This window comes from Castor canadensis, chromosome 14 (assembly GCF_047511655.1).
Source record: "Castor canadensis chromosome 14, mCasCan1.hap1v2, whole genome shotgun sequence".
NCBI lineage: Eukaryota > Metazoa > Chordata > Mammalia > Rodentia > Castoridae > Castor > Castor canadensis.
The window spans coordinates 78,969,564-78,997,213 of NC_133399.1; the positions used below are offsets into that span (position 1 = coordinate 78,969,564).

Sequence of the window (27,650 nt, forward strand, 5' to 3'; positions counted from 1 at the left end):
AACAAGAGAAACAAAGCATACAATAGATTCCCTAGGGCAAAACGGAGACTTGCACTAGTAAATTAAAATTTTATTTTTTAAAAAAAGAAGTTCTAAGACTGAAGCTAGAACTACCACTTGAAATGTGGAGAAGCAGGGTTGGAGGCATGGCTCAAGCAGGAGAGCACCTGCCTAGTGCAAAGCCTTGAGCTCAGACCCCAGTATTGCCTCCCCCAAAATAGAGATGCAAAAGAATGAAAAAGGCAGAAATACACATGAGACACAGCAAAAAGGCCACAGATAAGAGGGGAGAGAGAGAGAGAGAGAGAGAGAGAGAGAGAGAAAAGAACAGAAGTAATACTTAAGAAATCATGAATATGAATTTTCCAAAACTAACAAGTGATATCAAATCATAGATTCAAGAAACTATTATTTGAGACCCAGGAAAGACTATCATGAATTTTGAAACTGCTGAAATCCAGAAACACTGAGAAAATCTTAAAAGTAACCAAAGAAACTTGCTCAATTGGGCAATAATAGGACTGACAGCTGACTTTCCAGCGGAAATATTGGAATTTAGGAAGATAATAGGATGATATCCTCAAATTGATAAAAGAAAAAAATTACAACCTAAATTCTATATCCAGGGAAAATATCCTTCAAAAGTAAAGGCATAATAAATACTTTTTCTAGGAATAGAAAACTGAGGTGCTTCCACAAGGAGTTTTCAAACATTTAAAAAAATACTAGTCCTATGTGAACTCTTTGAGAAAATTTATGAAGATAAATCATTCTATAATGAGATCAGTATAATCTTGATACAAAAAATGTGGCAAAGTTCTTAAAAGAAAGTAAACTGTGAGAAAACTTTTTGCATGAATTTAGATAAAAAATTTAAAAATATTTGCAAATGATATTCAGTAATACATTCATAGAGTATATATGCTATCTAAATTTGCTGTACTACAAGAATATAAGATAAGCTTAACATTTATAAATCAATCCAGGTAATCACAAATACATGTTAAAAAATCATTTGATAATCTTAGTAAATACAATTCATGATAAAAAACATAACTAGAATTTATTGAAATAAATTTGTATAACTAATAAACTACATTGTAAATATGATAAAGCATAGCTACCAAAAATCCTATAGCATTTGTAGTGATGTGTTTTGGTATGAGGTAAGAATGTCTTTTATATACCTTAGTACACGAGGTCCTAGTCACTTGAGGCTAGGGGAAGGGGTGGGATGATAAAAGCAGGGATAAAAGCAAAACAGTTACAAACGAAAAACTGTCACTATTCATAGATGACCATATTTGCAAAAATCCAAGATAATTCACTTTTAGAATTAATAAGGAAAGTATCTTGACATTAGGTCAATTTTTAAAAATAATTTTCTTTATTCAGACTGACAACAAAATTTAGAAAAATTAAATGTAAAAACCAATATCATTAACAATAGAATCAAACAGATGAACTTTACATAGAAAAGTATTTAGAGAAATGAAAAAAAAACTCCTTAAAAGTAGAAGAAATGCTATGTTTATTAATTGAAAGTCTCAGTAGTTTAAGTAAAGGATATCAATGTTCTCAAAATTAGTTTGTAAATTCAATATAATCCCAATCAAAATCCCAACTGTGTGTGTGTGTGTGTGTGTGGTGTTGACAGGATGATCATAAATTTATATGGAAACTCAAACACTCAAGGATAGCAGAAACCATCTTGAGTCAGATAAACAAAGTAGGAAGATTTGCTCCACTAACCCGCTTTGTTATTTTATTTTATTTTTTTGGCAACACTGGGGTTTGAACTCAGGGCCTCATGCTTGCTAGGCAGGCGGTCTTACTGTTAGCTATGAAACTTAAGAGAAATGGTTCTTTTTGCCAGAATAGACATATACTATAGGCAAATAGACCATAGGCAAATGTTAGAGATTCCTGAAGAAGACTCACAGACACATGGTGACTATCATTTATAAGTGTGACGTGGTCAAGCTATAATGAAAGATGGTCTTTCCAAAAATTACGATAAATCAGTTGGACCTATATATGTATGTGTATATGACATTGTATATGAAAATTAATTGCATGAAATTCCTGGGAGACTATAGATCTAAATGAAAAATGAAAAGCATGGAAGAAAACAGAGATGAATATCTTCATGACCTTGAATAAAAAAAGGACTTCTTCTTCTTCTTTTTTTTTTTTTTTGTTTTTGTCATACTGTGGCTTGAACTCAGGGCTTACACCTTGGGTCACTCTACCAGCCCTTTTTGTGTTAGGTATTTTTGAGATAGGGTCTCACAAATTATTCACCAGGGCTGTCTTCCAACAGTGATCCTTGTGATCTCTGTCTCCTGAGTAGCTAGGATTACAGGTGTGAGCCACCAGCACCCAGCTAAGAAAAGTATTTCTTAAACAACAAAAACGTACCACCAACAACACAAAAAAACGAACGATGGAAAAGATATTAGCATTGGAGGCTTTTCTTCATGAAAAGACATCTTAAAGAAGGGCAAAAAAGAAAAATTGCAAAATGAGAGAAAATACAGCAAACAAAAAATTCCTCTCTGTAACTTATAAAGAACTCCTATAAATAAAAAGAAAAAAGTCAACTCAAGTAAAACATGGAAGAGATTTGAGCTGACACAACACACAATTGGGCACCTAAATGGAAACATATGTGAAGATAGTCAACCGCATTACTTATGAGAAAAAAAATGTGAAAAACAAACCTACCGTGAGATAACTTTTCACTCCCACTATGATGGCTAATTTTATGTGTCAACTGGAATGGCCAGGAGGTGCCTATGTTGAACTGTTTCTGGGTGTGTCTCTGAGGGTGTGTCCTGACAAGATAAAGAAGATTGCCTTCCCTCGTGTGAGTGAATGATCCACTGAGGGCATGAACAGAACAAAATGCAGAGGAAGGAGGAACTCACCCCTTCCTGCATGGGACATCAATCTGTGCTCATCACTCCTACATCTCAGGCCTCTGAATTCAAACTGAATTATAACACCAGCTTTCCTGGGGGTCCAGCTTACAGACAGCAGATCACGAGACTTCTTAGCCTCCGTAATGGTATGTCAATTCCTCATAATAAATCTCTGCAAATATATATATATATATATATATATATATATATATATATGTCCCCTAGGGAATTATATCTCTCTGGAGCCCCCTAATTAACTACACACACTAAAATGGAAAATTACTAATTTAAAAAAACCCAACAAACCCAAATGTTGGTAACAGTAAAGCAACTAGAAGTTTCAAAAAGGGCTGGCAGGAGCAAATTGATGTAACAACTTTGAAAAATTCTTTGGTACCATCTGATAAAGTTGAGCACAAGTATATTCCAAATTTAGCAATTCTACTCATACATCTATTCCAAGAGAAATGCATACCTAAGTGTTCCAGAGGACATATATGAAAACGCTATCAGATGCTCCATAATACCAAAGGAGGGTTGCTAGGTAGTAACACAGTCATGCAACAGAACTTCTGTATGCTAGAAGGAAGTTGTAAAGTTATCACTAAAAATTGGTTTTTTATTTCTTATTACAAGAGTAGTATTTATTTTAGAAAAGCTACATACATTTGGGTGAGCAGTAATAAGAATATGAAAGTCAACCATGGTCTCTCTCTATCAGCCGAGAATTGTCTGATGCAAATAATGGAGAACATGCTAAGAGTCGGTAAACACACAGGAACTTACATCACACAAAAGGTGCTTTATGTGGTTCATCTTATCAATGTCTTTTTTTTTGCATTATTGGGGATTGAACCCCAGGGTCTTGCTCATGCTAGGTATGTGCTCTGACACTTGGGCCAAACCCCAGCCCTTTTGTTTGTTTTTGTTTTTGTGACAGAGTTTCAATAACTTTGCCCAGGCTGGCCTTGAACTCATGATCCTCCTGTTTCTGCCTCCCTAGAAGCTGAGACTACAGCTGTGTGCTATCACACTCAGCCTATCAATGGCATTCTTAAACCCAGACTCTCTCTATACTTCTGCTTTGTTTTATGTATTGACTTTCCAGCTTCATGCTTATTTCCTCATAGTTTCAAGATGGCTGCCACAGGATCAGGGATCATGTCTTCACAACCTGCATTCCAAATTGGAACAGAGGGAGAGGCAGTACCTATAGTGCCCCTTTATAGTTCATGAGGAAGCAAAGCTTTCCCTCCGAGTTCCTCAATTCATCTCAATACCAGTCCATGGCCATTTTTAGCCACCTGGGGATGGGGAAGAGAAGGGAAGCTCAGCGTGACCTCAGTCCTCCCCCTAAATCTACCACACCAGTCACTCAAATTTTATCCTTTTTCATATTTTATCATATTTACTTCCCCTCTTTGGGGGTTATAGTCATGCTTTAAATAGTTACAAAAAGGAATTTGTCCTTTACAATATTATTTCAGCCATTTTTCCCACTTAAACATTTATTTTTTGGTGGTACTGGGATTTGAGCTCAGGACCTCATGCTTGTTAGGCAGGCGCTCTACCATTTGAGTCATTTGGACACCAGCTCTCTACTCCCAATGTTATGACCATCAAAACAACTGACATTATTATTTTAATGCCTGCAAGTCATTTCATTCCGTGCATGCGCCATAACTTAACAACACGGCAACTTCATTTTCTTACAATATATCCGGAGAACTGTTTTGCTAGACAAAGGCTGTGTACCATAAAAATTGTCTGAATATTGTCTGACAACCACAGCCTTATGGAAGGCAATTACCCAAGAACCCCTCCAAGTACATACAGTTGTCCACACTTACCCCCCCGTTTTCCTTTCCATGATTTTAGTTACCTGTGATCACTTGCTGTCTAAAAACATTAAGTGGAAAACCCCAGAAATAAACAATTTGTATGTTTTAAATTCTCACTAGTTGTCCTGTTCTGTCTCACACAACACGTGAATCATCCCTTTGTCTGCTGTATCTACCCTGTATGCCCTTTCTGCCTATGAGTCACTTTGAAGCTGCCTTGGTTATCAACTTAACATTAGGGTATCATGGTGTTTTTATGCAAGTAACTATTGTATTTCTTAATAATAGCTCCAAACTACAGGAGCAGTAACGCTGGCAATTCAGATATGCCAAATACAAGCCTTGAAGTGCTTCTATTAAATGAAAAGGTGAATGTACAATAAGAGAGAGAGCGCATAGTCACCACTTTTACTATAATATATTGCTATAATTTTTATTATTAGTTATTGTGGTTAATTCCTCTCTATGCCTAATTTATAAATTTTATCATAGACATGTATAATAGAAAAAAACATAGTACAGGGATACATCCAATTCTGTGACCATCACAGACTGTACTCACACAAACTGAAATGACTACAACAGCTCTGGGCTATATAACTTTTTGTATCATTAGGTATTTGTTTTAATTGAGATATAATTTATGTAAAATAAAACAGGCTTTAGATGTTCGGTTCTGCAACTCTAATTAAGACACAAAACAGTTCCATCTCCCCAATGAATTGGTTTCATGGCTCTGTGTACTCAGATCTTTGCGCCAGATGGGCAGCCATTAATCTTTTTTAGGCTATATAATCTTATGGGACCACTCTCATATATGTAGCCTGTTCTTGACAGATGTGCCACCATCCATGGTTTCTAGCATACACTAGAGTTCTTAATAAATCTTAATACAATGTCATTTATATTACTGGTACTCATCTAAGTTGTTTTAGATATGATTTACATTCAATAAAATGGACAAACCTTGAGTAGTTTGATACATTTTTAAAATTGCATGCACCTGAATAACTAACATCCAAATCAAGATGCAGAATGTTTCTATCATTCCTCCTTTCGGCCAGTTACTCCTCGTTCTCAGCAGCAAATGCTTTCTGATTTGTATTGTCAAAGCTTGGCTTTACCCATTATTCAGCTTCATATAGTGGAACCATACTCTACACACATTTTTATATCTGTCTTCTTTTGTTCAAAACAATAGTTTTGAGATACACCACTTTGTGGCACGTAACAGTTTTTTTTTCTTTCTTTTACGTCAAGTAGTATTTCATGAAATGAATATATCAAAATTTGTTTTTCTATTCTCCTACTTACGGATATTTAGGTTATTCTAGTTTGGAGCTATTATGACCAGAGTTTCTATGAACATTCTTGTACAAGTCTTTTTGTAGGCATGTTTTAATTTGTCTTGTATAGATAGTAAGGGTGGGATTGATGGCTTATAGGATAGATATAATTTGTCCTTATGAGAAACAATTGTACAATTTTACAAGGTGGAAATTTCATCTTACTGTCCCACCAACAAATTATAAGAGTTACTTCTTTTCACTATCATTTGATGTTTTGTAGAAATCTACTTTGTCTGCTATATAACCACATCAACTTTCTTGTACTTAGTTTTTTTCTAACCCTTTTTAAACCAATCAATGTATTTACAGTAAATTTTTTTCTTGTAGACAGCATATATTTGGAACTTGATCTTTTTAATATTGTTTATCCATCTCTGCCTTTTAGATCAAATGCTTAATCAATTTATATTTAACGTAATTATTGACATGATTGGGCTTTAAGTCTGCCACCTGATATTATTTATTATTTATCTTAACTATTTTTTCCTTCTGTTTCTCCTTAACTGACTTCTTTTCCATTAATTGGATATTTTTAGAATTGTGTTACATCTTCTCTGCTGATTTAGATTTTAAGGGGTTCTGTCTAATAGTTACTGTAGATACTCTAACATGCATCCTTAATTTATTCATATTCTAACTTGAAATAATATGCTAATTCATAAATAATATTATTTTAAATTTTTTATAACGTCATTTGTCCACATGTACATTTTTATTCATTAATATTCATATATTTTAGTTATATGTATGTTGTAAAGCTTATATGTATTGTTATTGATTTTGCTTTAAATAGTCAATCATATTTTAAAGAAGTTTCTTTTATGTTTGCCTTTTCTGGCCAATGTTTGTGTCATCTCTGGGTCTGATTCTGTTGACTATTTCTTTCTCTTTCTCTAGAAAGAACATTAACTGCTTATTTGCATATCTCACGGTTTTTTATTATATGCTGGACATTATGTGAAAAAGAACAGTAGAGAGAGTAGTACATGGTATTTCCCCCAAAATTGCATATTGCTTACTATGTCAGCCCTTTTGGTAGCATCTAAGTCAGCCCTCTATGCAGGTGAGCTGGTTCTGGACATTTTTGAATGCTAAGTTATATTCACTTGCCACTAGCTCCACAAGTGAGGAAAGACATGTGTGATCACTTTATTGGGTCTTAGAACTTCCCTGGTGGAGAATTTATGCTGTCAACTTTGGGGGTCTCTGAGGAGTTCTTTTTCGGTCTAGCGTTACCCATAACTTGCTACACATTGAAAGATCACTCTCCTTGAAATTCTGTCCCTAGTGTTTAAAGAGCTGTTGCCTTGCACTCATGTATAATTTTTGCACTTTAGGGGAATTTTCTTTAGGTTCACCTATCCTACCTTTAGCCTTTGGTAGAATGCTGCCATAGTCCTTGATTGCATTAAAATTAATTGCAGGAATATCTTGTTTATTAGGACTCACCTGTTGCACTTCACAGGTACTGTGTTCTTTAGAAATTAAAGGTTTGCGGCAACCCTACACCAAGCCAGTGTATTGAGCTATTTTTCTAACACTTCAGGTGACCACTAGAATATTTTAGCAACAAAGCATTTTAAAATTGAGATATGTACTTTTTGACATAATGCTATATTGCACACTTAATCAACTATAATATAATGTCAACATAACTTTTATATGACCAGGAAACTAAAAAAAATCATTTGACTTGCCTTATTGTGATATTTGCTTTATTATAGTGGTCTGAAACTAAGTATACCTGCACAATTTTTAAAAAAGAATTCCAAAGCATTGTAACTGAATCTCTACTTTCCTATGTACTGTCTACATCTTTTCTAGAGAATTTTACATACAATTTTTAATCAATACAAATAGTTTGAATCCTACTTTAACCTAAGGCAAGAGTAAATTTCTCAGGTGAATTGTATTACTATGCCAGTGTTACATCCAAATTCATTTTAAGCAAATAAAAGATTAAGAGAACATATGTTTGATAATATTAACAACATACTTGTTATTGGTTGTACAAATACTTTTGTACACAAGTATTTATGGCTTGATATTAATGTGCAACACCTCCCCACAAAAAAGCATATGCTACTTCTTTATCTGTAAAACCATGGTCAAAATTCTGTTACCTGAAAACTCCCATACCTGCATCAGAAATGCCAGAAGCAGACACCTGGTTGCATTGTATAAGGCTCTTAAACTTTTACAAGGTGTGTGATGCCTTATTGGGTTTCTGGCTGTAAGCATAGGATGGGTACAAAATAAAAAGCTTTGAGAGAGCAATCAAAATTTGCAAATAAAATTTAACAGATAAAACAGGTATCTAAGGTAATATATAGCCAGTTAGGATTCCACTGGCATTTCTTAAGATAATAAATATTTTCCCAGAAGCCATGAGCAGGATTCATTTCTGAGTTGTACAGTGCATTTGTCCTCTCCATAAACATGTCTTGGAAAGGACAGCTGCCTGCCTGCTGGTTCCCTCTCAGATTTTGTTTTTTGGGCCTTGTCCTCCCAGAACCTCCCCCCACCCTGGCAGAGAGGGGTGGAGCCTCCCAACAAGCACTCAGGTCTTGCAGTGTTATGCAGATGAAGGTGCTCTTCTGGAGGCTTCCCCACCATCTCTGAAGTCTGCTGGAGCCAGCGGACAGATGGACGGACGGACAGACGTGCTCAAGACGGGTCAGTGTGGTTCCTGTGGAGAGGCTCCTTCCTCCCCCACACCCTACTTCTCTCACTTTTACTCACTTCTACTCAGAAGCCATTTTTCCTGAGCTGTAAGAAATAGCAACGCCTGGCCTCCTGACAGCACTGTCTGGCTGTCTGTGGTCCTTGCAGCTCTCCCCACGCACACTATGGTTTAGAAGTTCTCTGAACTTTGGCTCATGCTGCCATTTTTGCTCAGGATGCCTCTCCCACCCCTGCTTTCATCCCCCAGTGTCTCAGTTAATTCTGTAAGACTGAGCGTCCTGAGTGCGCCCCGGGGATGTGAGGAGAGCTCAAGAGGAAATACATCTAAACAAACACCCTCTCTGAGTTACCACACTGCCCACCAAGTGAACACCTCACTTCAGGCTTCACACAGCACACCGTCTTCCTCCGCGCCTTCTCCCACTAGGCTAGACTCCGGGATATTCTGGGATGGCGTTCCCGGCTGATTCACTTTTGTGGCCACTATGTGTGGACACAGAAACCACCGTAGCTGATGCCAAATAAACATTTACTCAATTAATGTAAGCCGAGGCTGGTTCACCCCTCTCCTGCTCTGTGTTCTGACAAGATGATCGGTGTCACTTCCTCAAGGAAATTACTTCTACTTGCCCAAGAGTCTGGGGCAGAGAAACTGAACAAATCACTTCCAAATGCCTCCGATTCTTTCATTGCATTTTGGGAGAGGCAAGGTTGTAGGCCGGAATCCTTGCTTTAACTTGGTGAAATTTTCTTGCTAATCAATTCAGTGGAGTTCCTCTAAATCCAGTTGGTCTTTTTATAACACAGGACAATGAAATATTTATTTTACAAATCTCTGAGTAATCAGATACTATCCAACACTTGATTCTGGAACAGGCAAGGATACACTAGAAGACTTAGTTGTTTTGAAAAAGAAATAGGGGAAACACTTTAATTGAGGTATTTCATTAATTTTTATTTTGTTTCCATTCTTCAATTTTTGACAATGTCTGTCACAGAACATCAGTGCTGCATAGGAATGGCATTTAAGAATCTCTGTTATAGTTAAGCAAAATTATAATTAAACATATTACCTATCAGCAATTAGTTATTTTAGTTCATAAAATGTACAAAACTTTCATTTGACCAAATGTTTTCTTCCTGGCATAGACTTCATAAACCTCCTTCAAGTATTGGAGAGAATAACCATTCGCCATCTTTTTTTCTTCTTAGGCTGTGAGGTTGAGATTCTTGGTGTCAGACCTACTTACTGCCTAGAATATAAAAATGTCCCCACGGATATCAATTTTGCCAATGCAGTCAGCGATGCTCTTGACTCACTCAAGTAAGTGTCCCAAATTCTTAACCATACCTTTGTCGTTCCTGTTTCCAGACCAGTGACGCTCATAAAGTGGAGAACGAGGGCCTGGCATAGGTGAAATAATGTCTTGGAGAGTTTCACATGGTGGTTGTTACCTGCTAATAGACTACAATTATAAACAGTTCATTTCAGGCAGGAGATGTTGAATTGGGACCTCATTTTTTATTCGTTGGACAATGGAGAAGCGATGTAAGTATCAGCTTTTTCCTAATAATGATTTAGTGAGCAATTGTATGTCAAAGATGTTAACAAATATTTGGCAAAAAGGGAAGATCTATGGTCAATTAAGTTTAGAGAAATTGCCTATTCTACCCCTTCCCTATAGATGTACAAAACACATAAGTATATTACAACACATGGAACAATGGCTCAGAGTTTAAAAAAATGCAGAAATGCTGCTCTGAACAGCACATACGAGTCTGTGAGGGAAAGTGATCACCAAGTCAGACAAAGGCTCAAGTCAGTGCCAGAGATCACGGAAAGTGGTCATCAAGATGACAGACCAGCACTAGCAGTCAGCACCTAAGAGCCTGAGGATGTTGGGGCTCCCTCGTTTCCAGGGCTGACCTTGAGGCCAACTTGGCTGTTGAATGGGTTTCCTGGGTGGGATCAAGGCAGAAGATTCACAGTTATCAGAGCATGGACACCAGGACAGGACCTTCATGCTCCCCAAGAAAGAGGATAGTTTCTAGCTGCCACACTGTGAGAGCAAACATACACTAAGCACGGTTTACAGATCACTAGCACTAGTCATATGAATTGGCCACAACTGACATCACCTCAGACACAGAGGAGACCAACTATGAATCCCATACTTTCTCTCGTCCTGCCCCAACCATCATCAGTCACTCCCACAGAACTATCTGAGGAGAAAACAAGGCCTCTGCCTTCACAGACTCTTAGAAATCACTTCTACGAAATCTATCAAGAGAGTCCTTTAGGGCACATAAAGGTTCATGCTCTGATTGACAGGTTGGAGAGGAAATAGTTTGGAATACTTAAAAATTGACAAGTAACAAATTTAACAGTTCATTTGTTTTTCTGCAGAGAGGCAGGGAAGGGGTGTTATTTGATTTTGCCTCCTGCCTACACTGCTTTCTTTTTCTTGCCCACAAGGACTGGAAAACCACACACATGGTGAACTAGAATATTGTGTTGCAGTCTAGTTTGTGCAAGCAAAGCAGAATAGCACAGTGTGCACCACAGATGAGCAGGGCTGGAACTTGATTGGCTTTGTACCTAACCAGTGCTGTTTCCAACATATCCAAAATACTAGCCATCTCTACAGCCTACTGCCGTGCCAAACACGAAACTTGGATCACATCACAGTTGTCATACAAATACCTCTAAATACCCCAACACTCTGTTTGACAGTTTGATCTCTTTCTCATTCATTTTGCCTTTACTGCTGAATCGACTCTCACTGTGTACCACTGAGCGGCTCACAGATGGAGGAGCTGGGAGCTCACAGCCATGAGAATCCCAGCTCAGTGCTGGTGACAAGCCGGCCAACCTAAGCACACTCCCTGTCTTCAGAGAATGTTGGAGGAATAAGTGCTGGGCGGTATTTCCTTGAGGGAAGTGAAGTGTTGTTATTTTCGTGGGCTTTTAAAATTCTTGCTTTGCTTGAATGTTCCTTTTCAAGCAACATGACAAATTTCTAAAATGCTGGCAAGTTGCGTTTACACCTTGGAATTGTGGAGGATTTTGTTGTTATTGCTGTTGGTGGTGGTGGTGTATTTGTGTGCCTGACAAAGGCATTGGTCTCTAAAGAGAAAAGGCTACAGAGAACTGGGGATCGGAGGAGTGGCCCCAGCCTAGGCCTCCACATAGTGTGGTCCGTGAGTGATGCCCCTGGAGTTGGGCAGTGAAGACCTGGGGAGGACTGAATCAGGACAACACAATTGCCTTATGGGCATTAACTTACGCCAAAGCTAATGGGGCCACCAGAAACAGCCCCTTAGAATAGTAGATGGAAAGATGGAGAGCCACCATCTCTACTACTGGGCAGTAGTTGAAGTGAGAGAAGAAAAACAATAGACCAGATGATCCTACCTGAGGAAGCCAGTAAAATATATCAGCCCTTTCCCATAGAAAAAGGAAGTGCTTTCTTTAACCAACACATTCCTTATGTTCATCATTACCTTCTTACAAAGTAGACTAAAGACTGACAGTTGTAGGACAATATTTTTCCTAAAAAAAAAAAAAAAAATCTAGTGCCAGGCATTCTGGTTTATAGTTGTAATCCCAGTTACTTAAGAGGCAGAGATTAGGAAGATCTCAGTTCAAGGCCAATCTGGGCAAAAAGTTAGTGAGACCCCATCTCAACAAATAGCTGGGCATGGCAGCATGTGTGGTCTCTGCTAGGCTGGAAGCACCAATAGAAGGATCGCAGTCCTGGCCAGTCCAGGCATAAATGCAAGACTCTATCCCTAAAATAACTAAAGCAAAATGCCTGGGAGTGTGGCTCGAGTGATAGAGTGCCTGCCTAACAAGTGTGAGGCCCTGAGTTCAAACCCCAGTACCATAAAAAAAATAAACTCTAACCTTTATCCTCTTCAGGAGTGAAAAAAGTGATAGAGAGAGAGTCTAGAAGATAGTCTAGAAGAGTCTAAAATAATCAAGACCACTCTGTACGTAGCAGCTCAAGCATGCAGTGTGGCTCAACAACATCAGAGTTCTCACAGTCATGTTGTAAGGGGACGATGGTAGAGGTGACTGCATTTTGGATGAGAGAGATACTTTAGAAGCAGACATAACATAGAAAGGGGTGTGGGGAACAACGGGGTTCCCAGAGAAATAACAAGCCTCTCACCAAAATAACGAAACGCAATGGCAAGATGTGTGCCCCCAGGCCAGGATGAGCTGACCAGACCTCACCAGGACACTCTGCTCCATACTGAAAGGGATGGGCAAGCAGCTGGCTTCAGTGAGACGTTGACTCTGTGCCAATCAATCCCAAATACAGTTTCAAGGTAGACTAGCTGGACCTAAGCCAGGCAGAAATCTATTCACTCCTAGACTCCATCTGTACTGTGGCTTAGCTCTTTTCCCTAAGCCCCTCCCGTGCAGGGAGCTCTGCTGGGCTTTCCACAAACCTTGCACTTGCTTTCCTCATAACTCCTGGTCCTGCGTCTTCAACCATCAACTTCACCCAGACACGCACTTACGATCAATAATCCAGTATCAATGTGTTTAGGCAAAGTTCTATAATTCTTCTTTCCATCAGGAGCACGTGCAGGAAGTCATAGCTTACCTCTCAGTTTCAGTTCAACTCTATCTCAAATTCCTAGCTGGAATTTGAAGAGCACTTAGAGTTTTCACACCACTGTCCAAATGTGCACACACGTTTCTCCAAATCGCTACTGTGTATGAAGGGTATCTGCTCACTTTGCAGAGAGAGTGGGATATGGGGTAGATAGCTTTGACCAAAAGCAGGAGAGACCACTGGCATCTTGAACATGGAGGTCTACGCAAGCACATCCCAGCAGAGGGTCCACGCAATGCATGCCTGGCAGGAAGGATCAAGTGATCTGGGCATTGCCCTCCTGTGCTCAGGAAGCTTTATCCACCCAAGCCGCATCCCTGTGAGATGTTACCTTTGAACTCAAACAACTTTTCAGCACAGAGGAAAGGAGAATGGGATGAGAACTTGTTTTTAATACCCACCGCCTTGGACCAAAGCACTTTATTTCCATTAATCCACTTTCTTCTCTCACCTCCTCTACGACACAGGTGTTGTTCTCCCCATCTTACAAAAGACACCACTCGCTCTGAAAGTTGAGCACATTACCTTAGATCTCACAAGTTAGACTGGGGCTTTGGTCCCAGTCTCCTGGGTCTTTCCGGCATGGGAAGTGACTAAAAGCAGTTCCTCAGTTCTCCAACCAGATCCACACCCTCAGATGCCCAGAAGCAGGGTCAGACAGCAAGAGGCGTTGAGAACCGCTTCTTTGCCATGTTCTCTTTGGGGACATACCAGGTCTGGAGCTCTTATAGGTCCATCACCCTGGGCAGAGGTAGAATGGCACCTTTGCTGTCTGCTCACTATCTTATGCAGTCAGCAGTAGCAGCTCCAGTCACTGGTGCTTTCTGTCCCCGCCGCCACACAAAGGGACTCAGTAGGTAGCAGTCCTGCACACACTACCTCCTCACCCACATCACTTAATCCACCCTCCCAGAAGTTCTGTTTGCAGGATTTTCATAGTTCAGTGAGCAGGAAAAGGAGCCTGATGCTAAAGCCAAAACCAGTCTTAAGTAGATCCTGGGGTGGGTGAGGAGACTGCAGGGGAGGCAGCCAACAAGTCCTGGCTGCATAGAAGGGACCAGGCAATGGTGCGTGGCCCCGGCAGACTGATCATGCAGCTTCACCAAAGGGTTGGTCACAAACTGTGCTGCTGACATCCTTGGTCAAACCCCAAACTGTTGAACAGGGTGTCAGAGGAATTCCTTAACATCCCAGAGCCTCAGTGGCTTCTATGTAATAAGGGACTAGATGGATAAGACAGCTCTTTCCACAGGAAAGCTGACACACATTCTAGGCCTAGGTCCCTGTTCTCTGTGGACTGAGAAAGAAGGAGAGGGAACACAGGCTTAGGCTCAGCAGAGATCGGGTTCTCCTCTTCCCTCCTTTTCCTCTGAAAGGAAAAGAAAAACCAGAGCCATTTCTGTCCCCTTCCCTCCCTTTTCCTGTGTGGCAAGTACTGTACAAACATTACTCCTTTACTACTCAACATAGATATTGAGTAGGTTTTTCAGGTGAGGAAACTGAAGCTTACAAATATTTTTTTGGTGGTACTGGTAACTAAACTCAAAGCTTCATTCTTGCTTGGCAGATGTTCTACCACTTGAGCCATGTCTCCAGTCCAAAACCTCCTGACAGTTGTAGGATTCACCCCATGCTCAGCCCCTCTCCCCATGTAGATATTTTGCCATTCAACTGAGACTTCCTTGTTAGTGGGAAGGGAAGAAAGAATTTGAATAAAGATTTGTGCAGTTACATGATTTGTCAAAAGGTAATTTTCAAGTCAGCATAGTGGTACACACCTGTAATCCCAGCTATTGGGGAGGCAGGAGGATAGTGAGTTTGAGGCCAGCCCTGGCAAAGTTAGGGAGACCCTATCTCAAAAACAAAATAAAAACAGAAGAGCTGGGGGTGTGACTCAAGACGTAGAGCATTTGTCTGCCATGCTGAAGGCCCTGGGTTCAATACCTAGTACCATAACAAAAAATTGTAAGGTAATTTTCAAATTTTCATGTGCTCACTATATCTTTTTTGTGGGAGTTATGCCAAGGCTCAAATTAATTTACTACTGTGGAGTTGAGAGGCTGGTGAGCCTAGTTAGAAGGAGATCTGAGAAGCACACACACAGGTGAGGAAAAAGAATGGTGGAGAGTAATAGATGAGTATTGGTAGTGCAGAAATACTTAATAACACAGAAGACAATGAACAAAACCCCTGTAATTTAGGAGGTTGCTTTCTCTGCCCGACAAAAGTAATTTTTATATTATCAGGTTATAATATATATTGCAGTTAGCAGCTAAGTTTAGAGTGTGAACACTAGTTAGTTGTTAAATCTGATGAGCTTGAAGCAAGCTTACTGGACAGTGCTCCAGCATGGCAATAAAGAGACATGCAGCCATTGGGGGCCTTATTTCTAAGTTTTGCTTCATTTTCTAGCATCCTTAGCATTCCAGATGTGCTGATTCACACAGAATATCATCCGTTTAGGTGTCCACACTTGCATCGTGGTGCTTATATGCTGGGAAAATCCTGCTTAATAAGGTGGTGACATACTACAATGAGACGCCTTCACAAACAAGTGAATAATTAATCGTTCCTTTAATTTGTTTTCACTTCTCTGTCCCTAATTCTTGTGTCTTCCCAACTCACTTCCTTAAGGAAAATGGATGTGACATTATGAACTTTTCATTTTGCAAACAATCAAACAATCTGGACAGAATCCTAAGATGATAGGAGACTTGGGTGCCCCAGAACCCCAGGGCTTACAGGACTGGGCTTTCAGAGAACTAAGCTGATGGCCACATGGTCTTCTGGCATGGTTCCTGGGCCTTAAAGCTGTAAATGGCCATCAGCAGACAGCCATTTCCACTCATCTATTCTCACCCAGCCAACCAGTTACAAACGAGCTGGCCTGTGATAGAGACCAGACCCATGTGCAAAACAGCTGGCTACCAAGAATTTATCTGCTAAACTCCGAACAGTCCTTGGAGACTTCGGTTCCCTAATGAATCACAGAACCCTTTCACACGTGTAATCCCTGAACTGTGAGCATCCCAAATCAAGTGTTCCTGGCACCTGGGGTTGACAGCTTCCTGAAGTAAAGCCATCACGTAAATTGTGATACTTTCTAGTTTTCTGATCACACAGAGATCTGTAAATTGGTAAATAGCCATGGAGAAGCCAGTCTGATAACTGCTGCATTAAGGTGAAATGTTAAAATAAGAGCTAGAAATATTTCATTGAACTTTAATGCTGCAGTCTTGTCTGCAAAGACTCCTCATGGTAGCAAGTCACCGTTGTATTAAAAGGAGCCCACATGTGAGTCCCAAGCCAGAAGTGTGGGTACCGAAATAGATGATTTACTCCAGTGTACCTGGAGCGCTAAAGAGGCTAGAACATCCAGTGACTAAAAGCTGAGGCTTATCCGCAGGACAGATTTTATGGAAGCTTTTATGTTCTGCTGAAATGGAGTGGTGGAGGCAGGACCAGCCCTCTCAGTGAACATGGGCCCCAAGCAAGTTTCAGCATATGGATAAAAATGGTACTACCTAGTATAAACTTGTACCCACCACCTACACACTCATGGGACCCAAAGTGACTTTTTGTACTCAACTGTGTGTCGACACAGAGGGAGTTTGGATTAGTCATTCACACATTAGCAAGTATAATGATATCACTCGTGAGAAACCTCTCAATAATAAGCTAATCCCATCTACGCTGTGGAGAGGGTGGCAATGGGGCTTTTTAGTGAGGGGTCAGTCTGTTTTGTTCTAAAAAGAGAAGGGAACATTTGGCTAACAATTTCACTCCACTTGAAGCCAGTGTAGCCTCAAAACCGTTCGTGATGCAAACCCCCAAGTACCCAGCAAAACAACACGAAAGAGTATGTGACTGTCACGAGGAAGATGCCAGGCAGAACTGGAATGTGCACAGCTTTAGCGGATGAGTAGATGTGGGCAGACGTTCTAGGACTCAATTGAGAGAGGTAAAGGTATTCGTGCTCTGACTCTGGAGGTGGAAGGTTCTAGCATCATCCCAGAGTTCTGTGAGGTCCTGAATAACAACACCTGGAGCCCTTGAAGGTCTGTCTCTTCATCTGTGGAATCTGGAAATGCACTTCTGTGAGGAAAGTTCACTGTGGCTCCACACTTGGGTGACAGAGTCAACCCAGAGACATAGAGCCCCGTGGGTTAAGAAGTGTGTAGATTCAAAATCTTGCAGGCTCTGAACACATGTTCTTTCATTCCTGCTGATGTGACATCTCACTGCCACATCAGGGGAATCCATGCCTTGTGTTGGGGGGGGCGGTGTGTGTGTGTATGTGTGTGTTTAAAACATAGTTTTTCAAGAGTAATATGCCAGTCTTCCAAAAGTAATAATTATTATCTCTTGTAAAGTCCAAGCAAAGAAATTAGCTTTAATTTCTTTTCCATTGCTTCATCTTTTGTCAGTTCTTGTTAATGTCATTATTATAGTCACCACTGTCATCTGACCTCTTTCAGGTGCTTTATGGGGGAAATGGCGAAGCCAGAGCTGGAGGAGGGGCATCATAAAGGAAAGGGCGATGAGAAGGAAAGCGCGTGCATCACCCAGACTTCCTGTCCCCTTCCTTGCTCCATAAGCCTCCTACTCTAGTCACTGCCACTGGCTTCCGGCCCTTCTTGGCCAAGAAGGGCTAAGCTTGGATTTTTACCATTGATACTCTTGCCAAGAAAGGGTGGAGGTGGGGGAGGCCCATGAAGCATGGTTACCACTAGAATTCAGTCTGTGTTCACATTGGACCTTTCACATGTCTCCACAGAACTAGTGTCCTGGGAGTTTCTCTGGTGTCAGGCCCTAAATACTAATCTGTTTGCATGTCACAGGTTGCTGTGGTGGTGCCATTCTGATTGCCAGGCCACTAGGCCCACAATCTAGGGTTGTGTTTAGCGACTTCTTAAAGAACAATAGGTTTTAAACCATTGCCTCCTGTTTTCTGGACCTTCCAGTGACAGCGGGTGGTTAAGATGGAGTATCCTGTGTCTGTTGTCCCATCTTCCAACTCTTAGGGAAACGCTCAACCATGCCATGTGGCCAGGACGAGGGTGACCACTAGATGTCAAGGCACGCAGCACTGACACCTTTTGGTTTGGTATTCCTTTACCTTGTTCATTCGGAATAAGGGCTTTGCCTGCTCCACAGGGCAGTGTTGGGGGTCCTAGTGCCTGCACCGGGCTGGCCAGCAGGACCTCCCTCAGCTGTGCCTCTCTCTGCCTGCTCCCTTAGGAGTGGCCGGGCTGACCTAGCAGCCATTTACCATGAGCGCATCGATGTGGAAGGCCACCACTACGGCCCTTCGTCACCACAGAGAAAAGATGCCCTCAAGGCCGTGGACACTGTCCTGAAGTACATGACCCAGTGGATCCAGGTGACCTAAAGCAAGGACAACTGGTCTGCTATTCTCTCCTGTCACTCTCTCACTGTCTCCCTAATCATCACCCCCACAATATCTTCCTTCTTACAAGGCCAGTGCTCTCTCTTCACACGACAACTCTCAAGATGTTGTGAAGGAACAAAAACAGACAGCATGCCTTTAAAAGTAAGAAGCCTGGTCTTATTTTTCAGCAGGCCCTGGGATAGTGGCTGTGGTGTCCCCTGCCCCTCCCCAAAGTGCTTCTGTCATGATTTTGAACTTCCTCCCATCAGGGCAGATGAGTAGATTAAATTCAGCACTGAGAAAATATCTCTTCTGCTATAATTTATAGTTTAAAAGTACCTCGTTAGGACACTTTCCAATCCAATGCTTTTCTCTGTGGGTAGTGACTGTCTTTGTCCATCCCTCAGGAGCGGGGCCTGCAGGACAACCTGAATGTCATCATTTTCTCAGATCATGGGATGACAGACATTTTCTGGATGGACAAAGTGATTGAACTGAGCAAGTACATCAGCCTGGATGATCTGCAGCAAATGAAGGACCGGGGGCCCGTTGTGAGCCTGTGGCCAGCCCCAGGGAAGCATTCGGAGGCAAGAAATGCCATGACGGGGTGGGGGATGCATCCACATCAGGGTACACTTCATTCCTTTCCCTAGTTGTTTGTTTGGCAGTACTGGGGCTTTTTCCTGTAATTTTTTTTTTAAGGGGTAGGGTGGTGCTGGGACTGGGGTTTGAACTCAGGGCTTTGCACTTTCAAAGCAGGCACTTTACCACTTGAGCCACACCTCCAGTCCATTTTAGCTCTGGTTATTTAGGAAACGAGGTCTCACAAACCACTTTCCTGGTCTGGACTGGAACCGCAATCCCCCCGATGTCACTTTCCAACCAGCTAGGATTACAGGTGTGAGCCGCAGGACTGGCTCCTGAGTTTTATATTGAAACACCAAGTACTGTTAGCTGATTGGACTCTGAGGACAGGTGACCTAGTTTGCCACCACTTACCAAGTGACCTCTGTCAAGTGGTTCATTTTTCCTGACTCTTCGTTCTTCTGTACAAGGGCATCTACCCCATTGAGTTTTATGCAGATCAAATGAGATAAAGGATCTACACTGTTCAGCTTCCGCCCAGCACATGTAAGCAAGGCCTATTTTATTACTGGTCAAAATACGGCTTTTAGACAAATGAGGGGACTGTGAGAGGTGGTCTTGGAATGTTCCTTCTCTGGAAGGAAGCTGCCTCTCTGATCTGTCTTCACCAACGGACTGGAGGCATGAAGGTGACGAGTGGGAACTGAGACCATGTGTGCAATGAGTCAGGAACTTAACCTCCAGTCACACCCTGTGAGTTCAAATCCCGGCTCCATCATCTCCTGGGAACTGGGTAAAATGCCTACCCCTCCCCCCCGCCCCATATGTGAGTGTGGTGACATCACAGCAGCTACCCTCTGGCTGCTGTGGACTTTGTGGGAGCACACAGAAGTGTATGGGGCCCACTGCAAAGACTGTGTATGTCACTTACCTATGATGATGGTCACCATGAAAGGCAAATGTTCCCAAGAGGGTGCAGTGGAATTCCTACAGTGCACAGAGGGGAGACGAAACTCTGCCTCTTTTCCAAGAATTCAATACCCTGGAAAGAGATGGGACACCTCTACTTACCTCACCTCAAAACGATGATTATAGCCGGCAGTATGGTAATCCACCCAGAGAAAGTGGGAAAGGACAAGTGACACTTTGGGCTGACTGCTTAGCTCTCAAAATTGCCTTGTCACCTCCCAAGGCAAGCTATGTCACTTCTGCCCATTCCCAGGTAAAGCTATATGGACCAGGAAGCACCTGTCTTTCCTAGGGGAGGTGAGGTTGCTCTGATGGAGACTGCCAGCCACAGGGATCCAGGTGGAGGCCCTGGGACTATTGTCCCCACCCATCTTCACAGCGATGGTGCAATTGGCTCTGAGAACTTGTTGTCATCCATGGGGCACCGGTGGAGGCCAGAATCCCATGCCTTTGGCTTAGGAAGAGGTCCCCCCCAACCCTGCCCAGCTTTGTACAAGATCTATGTGGAGGGTGAGGTGAGGGACACAGTTACCCACAATGCTCTGCTTCCAACTCTGCCCCATTCCCCAGGGGCATGCTCCTTTTTCTCAGGAAATGAAAGGTGCTACATGTGTTCACACCAATTCCCCATGGACTCCCTAAATATGAACGTGGAAAGAACATTCTACATGTTGGCAGGTCCTGAGGACTAGCTCTGTCTTCCTGGCGAGTATGATCATCTTTGTCTCCAATTTGGCACCTAGGAATGTGACATTTCCAGAATGCTTGGGCACCAACAGAGTATGAGCTGGAAAGAGCTTCTTCCAACGCCATGTTTAAGGCAAGCTCTGAGAGCAGCCTACAGCACTAAGATGTCACTCAAGAGTGGAGGCTGTGTTTGGGTGTTGGTGTGTTGTGTAACGGACAACCAATTTGCAAGACCTATTGTACATCATCAGCGTTTTCATGTCTCCAAAATTGTTCTGCAAATGTATCCTCCTTTCCTTAAGAACTCTGGACTCTACCAAATAGGATCACTTAATTCTTGGGGTCATCAGAAACTCTACTAACCAGCCAAAAGACTATTTTTCAGAGCTGAGTCCATAAATACAATTTTATAATCACTTCTACTCAGGGAGATATGCCAGATTTGTCTGATGGCCAGCAAGTCAACATCAGCCAGTTGATTTTAAGTTTAGCCATAAAAATTTAAGCTTCCACTAAACATTAGAAGAGTGTAGAAACTTTATATCTTCACCATGAAATTGACAATGTAATTAGCAGCAATCAGTCGTACTTTTAAGATTCGCATATAGGGATGAGATGCTCCCCTAGGTCAAATGAAAGAATACATCCTTTTTCTTTGATCTTTGTGGTATTTAACATCAGGCAGGCAAGCTTCTCATTTTCTTCTTAATTTAAAGGTATAGAGTTTTGATATAAATAAACTTTTTATTATATAGTCACTAGCTATTGTGTATATACAGAGGAATTATTATAAATTGTGTAAGCATAAAGGACAATGATATTCACTAAGAAGTAGGGCATTGACATTACCTATGACATCTCCTGCCCTCTCTTCTGCCCCTCAGAAGAAACTTCCCTAAATTTCACTTTCTAAATTTCGTGTTACCGTTTTTGTAGCTCTCTGTATGGTTTTCCCATATATATTATTATTTTTTGTAGCTATTTGAACCTTCATATGACAGGAATAATCCTGCTTATACTCCTGCAACACATTACTTCTTCTCAGACTGGCATCCCTGAAATTCTTTCATGTGTCCTTGTAGCTGCAATTCATCCATCTTCGCTGCTGTGTGGTATTCCATTACAGAACCACACCAGTATTTCTTTATCACTTCCACTGATGCTGGGTGGCTAGGCTATTCTGTGTGTCTACAGGTGCACACATAGGAGGAATTTTTGACATATCACTAGGGGCTCGCTTCTAGGTGGCTCGTCAGCCTTCCTAGATAAAACCAGCTTGTTTTCTGAGCTATACAGAAGTCTCTGATATTTATGTAATCAGTTCTGTTGGATGTTTGGCAATTTATTTCCTTGATTTCATGAAGTCCCCATCCTTCAGGTCTACTAAGTATTTATGCATTTAAGAAACAGAGTGCAAAACTGGTCATTCTTGGTTTTCTTTGCAGGTATATAGCAAACTCAGCTCAGTGGAACACATGACCGTCTACAAGAAAGAAGCCATTCCCAACAGGTTCTATTATAAGAAAGGGAAGTTTGTCTCTCCTTTGACTTTGGTGGCTGACGAAGGCTGGTTCATAACTGAGGTAATTATAAGATGTATGGCAATTTGCGCATTCTATCAAGCAGTCCCCAGATAAACAATAATGACCCAGCCTTTAACACCGACGAGATCTTTCCCATAGGTGTCATTCAATTTAGTATTTCCTTCTGTGGAAAATGCGAAGGCTGGATCGGATGACTTTGGAGACACAATGGGAACCCAGAGTCATGGTTTAGATTCCATTGCTCCGTGTTGTAATAAGCAGGCCTTCACTCGCTTACCCAGGCTTCCATGTCACCTGTTCACTTTAAAGCAAAAGCAATTGTTTTGGGGAGTGCAAAGCAAGGAGAGGCCCAGCTTTGCTTTCACCTTTAAAAGAGAAATGTTTGGCAAACAGAACCTCGCAGACTCAGGCCCCCAGCTTGATTTTACAGGAGGATTATCTAACATTGTTGGCCCAAACACTGACTGCCTCGTGCCTGAGTGACTTGGGCAAACTCTTCCTCGTCCACCAGGCTCTTGAATCAGCTTATGATATGGGCCAGCGTGGGATGACCCCATCCTCCAGGGGAACCCACGGTGACGTCACGTTTAGAATTCATTCTTGAAGATGACATGCGTTATTGCAGATGTGAGTTTGAAGTTGGTTGCATTTACATCAGACTACAGGGTTGAAAAGAGTAGCTGGGTAAAGCCAAGACCATGTAAGACCTAAGATTACTCAATAATCCAGAAGGGATGGAGCAGGTGATTAACCAGTGGAAATGCTGATTGTGGAAATGCCTTGGGGTCAAATAGGCTGGGTGTGGAAAAATGGGGTTCTGGGCCATGAATTTCAGACCTGCAGTGGGGCTGACTTTTTCCTGTGTGCTCATAAAAAAGGAAGCCCCTCATCACTAAGGATCTGAGAACAAAGCAGATCTGCTTAGAAATACTGACAGCACACTACAGAGGCCAACTAGGTCTTTCTGAAACAGACTGTGCCTATGTCTGCTGTGGAATTTAAAAAGGCCCCCAAGATTAAGATAGAGGCAAGAGACGGAGTTTGGAGCCAGCTTGAGCTACAGAGTGAATTCTAGATAAACTCTACCACGTGAGACCCTGTCACAAAAAAAACAAAACAAGCAAACGAAAAAACTAACAACCACCAAAAAAGGTATCCATGAGTCCAAGAGGGTCCCTCTGCCTTCTAGCACTGTCTCCTTTAAGAACATACTTCTTGTCCTCTTTACTTTACCACGCTGTTCCAAGTTCACCTGGAGTGAGTGAACTTGAGTGAGGTCGGCTCAGCCTCAGCCTCCAGCATTGCCACTTATCCTGGCTTCCCCTTGCACGGAGCACACTTGCAGCCATGGTGGCGCCCTGGGTAGAGGCCCAGCCACCGGCATTCTGTAAAGCCAACCTTCCAAGTCACAGCAAAGAGCTCACTTTTTGAACATTTTCCCTCAGTCTTAGCGTGACTGTGTGTAGCTGAAGTCACACCGAGAGCATGGGCCAGCGTCGGGAGGAAGACTGCAAGCATGCAGGGTGCCTTGGGGGCGCTTTGGCGGAAACAGGCTTGGAAGGGGAGGGGCATGCTGTAGGTTGCCATAAGAAGGTGGGCTTCCCAGTGGGAAGTCCTTGGATCCCTGACTAGGGAGGGGTCGGCATGATGTCACTGCTTCCCCCAGGAGTGGACCTCCAGGGACCCGGGTGTGGAAACACAGGGCCCTTCCATGTCAACAGAGGTTCAGTGTGGAAAGAAAATATGATATCTTCAGTCACACATTCAGCAAGAAGATGCAGTCTTTGCAATGAATAAGAGTGTTGAGAGACACAGAGGTATCAGTTAAGATGCTCTTGATTGTAAGTCACAGGTCATTTGAATAATGGCTTAAATACTGAAGATTTACTATCTTGGTTAACCAAAAGTATGGAGGTAGGAAGTTCCCAAATTGTTTAATCCAGAAACTCAGTAATGTCAAGTTCCCGAGCCAGCTATAGGGCAATTCTTCTGCTTTTCCTTTCAAGATCACAAAATGGCTGCTGCAGCTCCAAGCATCACATCCCCTCAGAACATCCCAAAGGAGGAAAGAAAGAACATGGCTTCTCCTTGCACTCCTCTACTTTTATCAGAAAAGGAAAAATACACACACACACGTATCCCAGAACCAGGAGTACAGCAGGTTTTGTGGGACTCTGAAGATTATATACAGAATTAGGGTAAAGAGAATCTGTTTTTAAGGAAAGGATACATAATTACGAAGACAGAATTAGGCACCAGGATTTAGCAGCCCATACACCTGCAAAGCCCTGGTGCTGAAGTTTCTCAAACCGCTCTGCAAACCTGCTCTGCCCAGAAACCACTAGAAACTTCTCCCTAGGGCTCATCAAATAATTAGTGTGCCTGGAAAACTCCTGCCCCAGGTCTGCTTCGGTTCTGAGACCTGGCACCGTGCTGAAATGCAGACCAGGGGGCCATAGTCGCAAGACAAAAGACAGGCAGAGGCAGGAACTAGGCGGACAGGGTCCCCCAAACAAAGGACAGCACAGGAGAACCATTCCACCTGGCAGTGCCCCCCCACCCCGAGGAAGTCTGCAGCAAGTCTGAGGGGCTCCTCCTGCTCCTGGCGCTGCTCCCAGCACTCCTACCCACCTCCCTCCCCTCCCTGCTGGAAGCTGGCAAATTAGTATCTTCTGTGGGTGAGGCCAGATGGTTAGCGTGCATACCGTATACCGTATTACTTGCGTGTGTATTACACACACATATGTTCATTTGAGTAAACCAAAACTAAGAGTCAATCAGTTAGCAAGGACGCCCCAGTATTTCACTGTGCAGCTTGAGAGGAGGGAGAACCCCATAGAACGGAAAGGAAGAATGCCCAGACGTTGACAATTGCTGGAGAAGCTTTTAGGATGTGTAATTATTTCAAAAGGAAGATTTGCGGTCATTTCAAAGGTATGTGAACAGATAGTTCAAAAAGAAAGAAATCTGAAATAAGATGATCAGAGTTTGAGAAAATAAGACTATCCCCGGAAGATTAGTGTTGACTCACTAATGCAGAGACGTGGATGGCAACCCACACACCTTAAATTAGTAATGATGACTACTGTAAAACCAGTCTTTAGGGGCCAGGTGTGGTGGTGCACACCTGTAATCCAAGCTACTCAAGAGGCAGAGGTAGGAGGATCTCTATCCCAGGCCAGTCCTGGAAAAAGCATGAGACTTTATGTGAAAAGCTAACCAAAAAGCAAAGGGACTAGAACATGGTTCAGATGGTGGAGTGCTTGCCCAGCAAGTGTGAGGCCCTGAGTTCAATCCCCAGGACTGAAATAACTTTAGTCACTAATGACAACAAGAAAATAAGCTTAGCTATTTTGAACTAAGTACTTCTTGGTTACTGTTTCTAATTCTTTCAGTGACTCTGCATTGTGGACATTGTTAGCTCTGAAAATAACATATCAGAACATAAAATGAAACCCAAGCATGGGTCAGGACTTCTCAGTAGCCAAACCAAAGACGAAAGTGCAAGCAGTTGTGTCAGTGTAACTTCGGGGTCTGTAACACGTGAGCACAAATGTTTCTTGGGACAGCCAGAATCATCCCTGAGTCCTGAGAGAAATTTCCATCCCTTTCAGTCACTCCTTTTTTTAAACTTCAGTTCCTCCGCTGAGTCCCTCCTATTTTACTCCCATTCTTGAATTTATATCTTTTTATTGCTAAGACAGCACATGTACAAGTCATCATTTCTGATTCTACTTTAAACATCACCTTGGGAATGTATTTATTCGTTTTCTGAAAAATCCTGAAAACAAGTACCCATTCTTCCTTATTGGCTTGGAATTTTCCTCTGCACAACCCTGTTCTTGATTTTACTTTCTTGACTGCAGTAAACTGAAAACTGCCTTCTGCACCCTTGCTCCTGCTCTGCACCACGGCTGTTAATCTCTCTCGTTCCTATTTGCAAAGTTTCTTCTCATATCGTAAAAAGAGTCCTGTTTTGCTCGGTGACATAAATACCAGGCCACAAGGCATCCGGGTCACACCCCTGTGCTGTGCGGCAGGAAGGAATTCTCAGTCCTGACAGCATCCTCGCTGGGGTTCAGTATGGATGGCAGATGACTCTGTTTTCTGCTTTTGACATGATTGGGAAAACAGTTGAGTCAGGACAAGTCAAAGCTGGGTGATAGCCAAAAAAAAAAAAAATGTGAATTCCTTCCCCTTTTTCCTCTCCTCCTCCAGCCGCACCCCCCAACATGGACGGTTGGGGTGCTTTGGTAAAAATGTCTTTCCCATCGAAACACCAACTTTCTACACCAATTTAAGTTTTGCAGACTCGAAAGCAGCTGCTCCAACAGGAACACTTAACCAAGTCCATTCCCTGTCATCACGTTGAGAGCTGTCACGAAAAGGATACGGACAGGGAAATGGCTGAATCTGTCACCTGGAATTTGCATTGGGTCCAGTGTGAATTTTGGTCTCTGGCTTGCTTCTGCTGTGGTGTGGTTTAACATGTAAGCCAGACTTAAAACTAGTGTTAGTGCCTTTCTGTTCTGAACAGGCAGAAATCTGAAAGTGTCCATATTCCTAGAGGACTAAACATGAAGGAAAAGCGTGTGTGTGTGTGTGTACTGACAGAGGTCAGAGGTCAAGCCCAAGCCTGTCCCACCAGTCTAGCTCTTCTCTTCAAGAACAGGAAATGGGATTCTTAACTGATGCCTCTCTCCTCCTTTCCTAAGACCTGACTGCTTCCTCAGAAAGGCTTTTCATTGCTTCTTCCTCCCAGGGATTGAGGGTCACATTCAGTTTCTTTTCTTTTTTTTGGCAGTACTAGGGTTTGAACTCAGGGCCTTATGCTTGCTCTACTAATTGAGCCAGGCCCTAGTTCCTTGTTTTTGAGATAGAGGCTCACTAACTTTTGCCTGGGCTGGCCTGGAACCTCACTCCTCCTGTTTCTATCTCCCAAGGAGCTAGAATTACAAGTGTATGCCACCACACCTCACCTGAGGGTCACACTCTTTGCTTGAACACCAGAACTTGGCGCGAGTTGGTCCTGGTGCCACTCTCTTG

At 42.2% G+C, this 27,650-nt stretch overlaps 1 protein-coding gene across 1 annotated transcript in view; it reads left to right on the forward strand.

Moving 5' to 3' along the window:
• Enpp6 (ectonucleotide pyrophosphatase/phosphodiesterase 6) overlaps positions 1 to 27,650 on the forward strand; it is a 112,584-nt gene that overhangs the window by 67,534 nt on the left and 17,400 nt on the right. The window contains exons 3-6 of the mRNA XM_074054878.1: positions 10,012 to 10,123; positions 18,669 to 18,810; positions 19,227 to 19,406; positions 22,506 to 22,643. Coding sequence (XP_073910979.1) covers positions 10,012 to 10,123; positions 18,669 to 18,810; positions 19,227 to 19,406; positions 22,506 to 22,643 — 572 coding nt within the window. The remainder of the gene's footprint in view (positions 1 to 10,011; positions 10,124 to 18,668; positions 18,811 to 19,226; positions 19,407 to 22,505; positions 22,644 to 27,650) is intronic.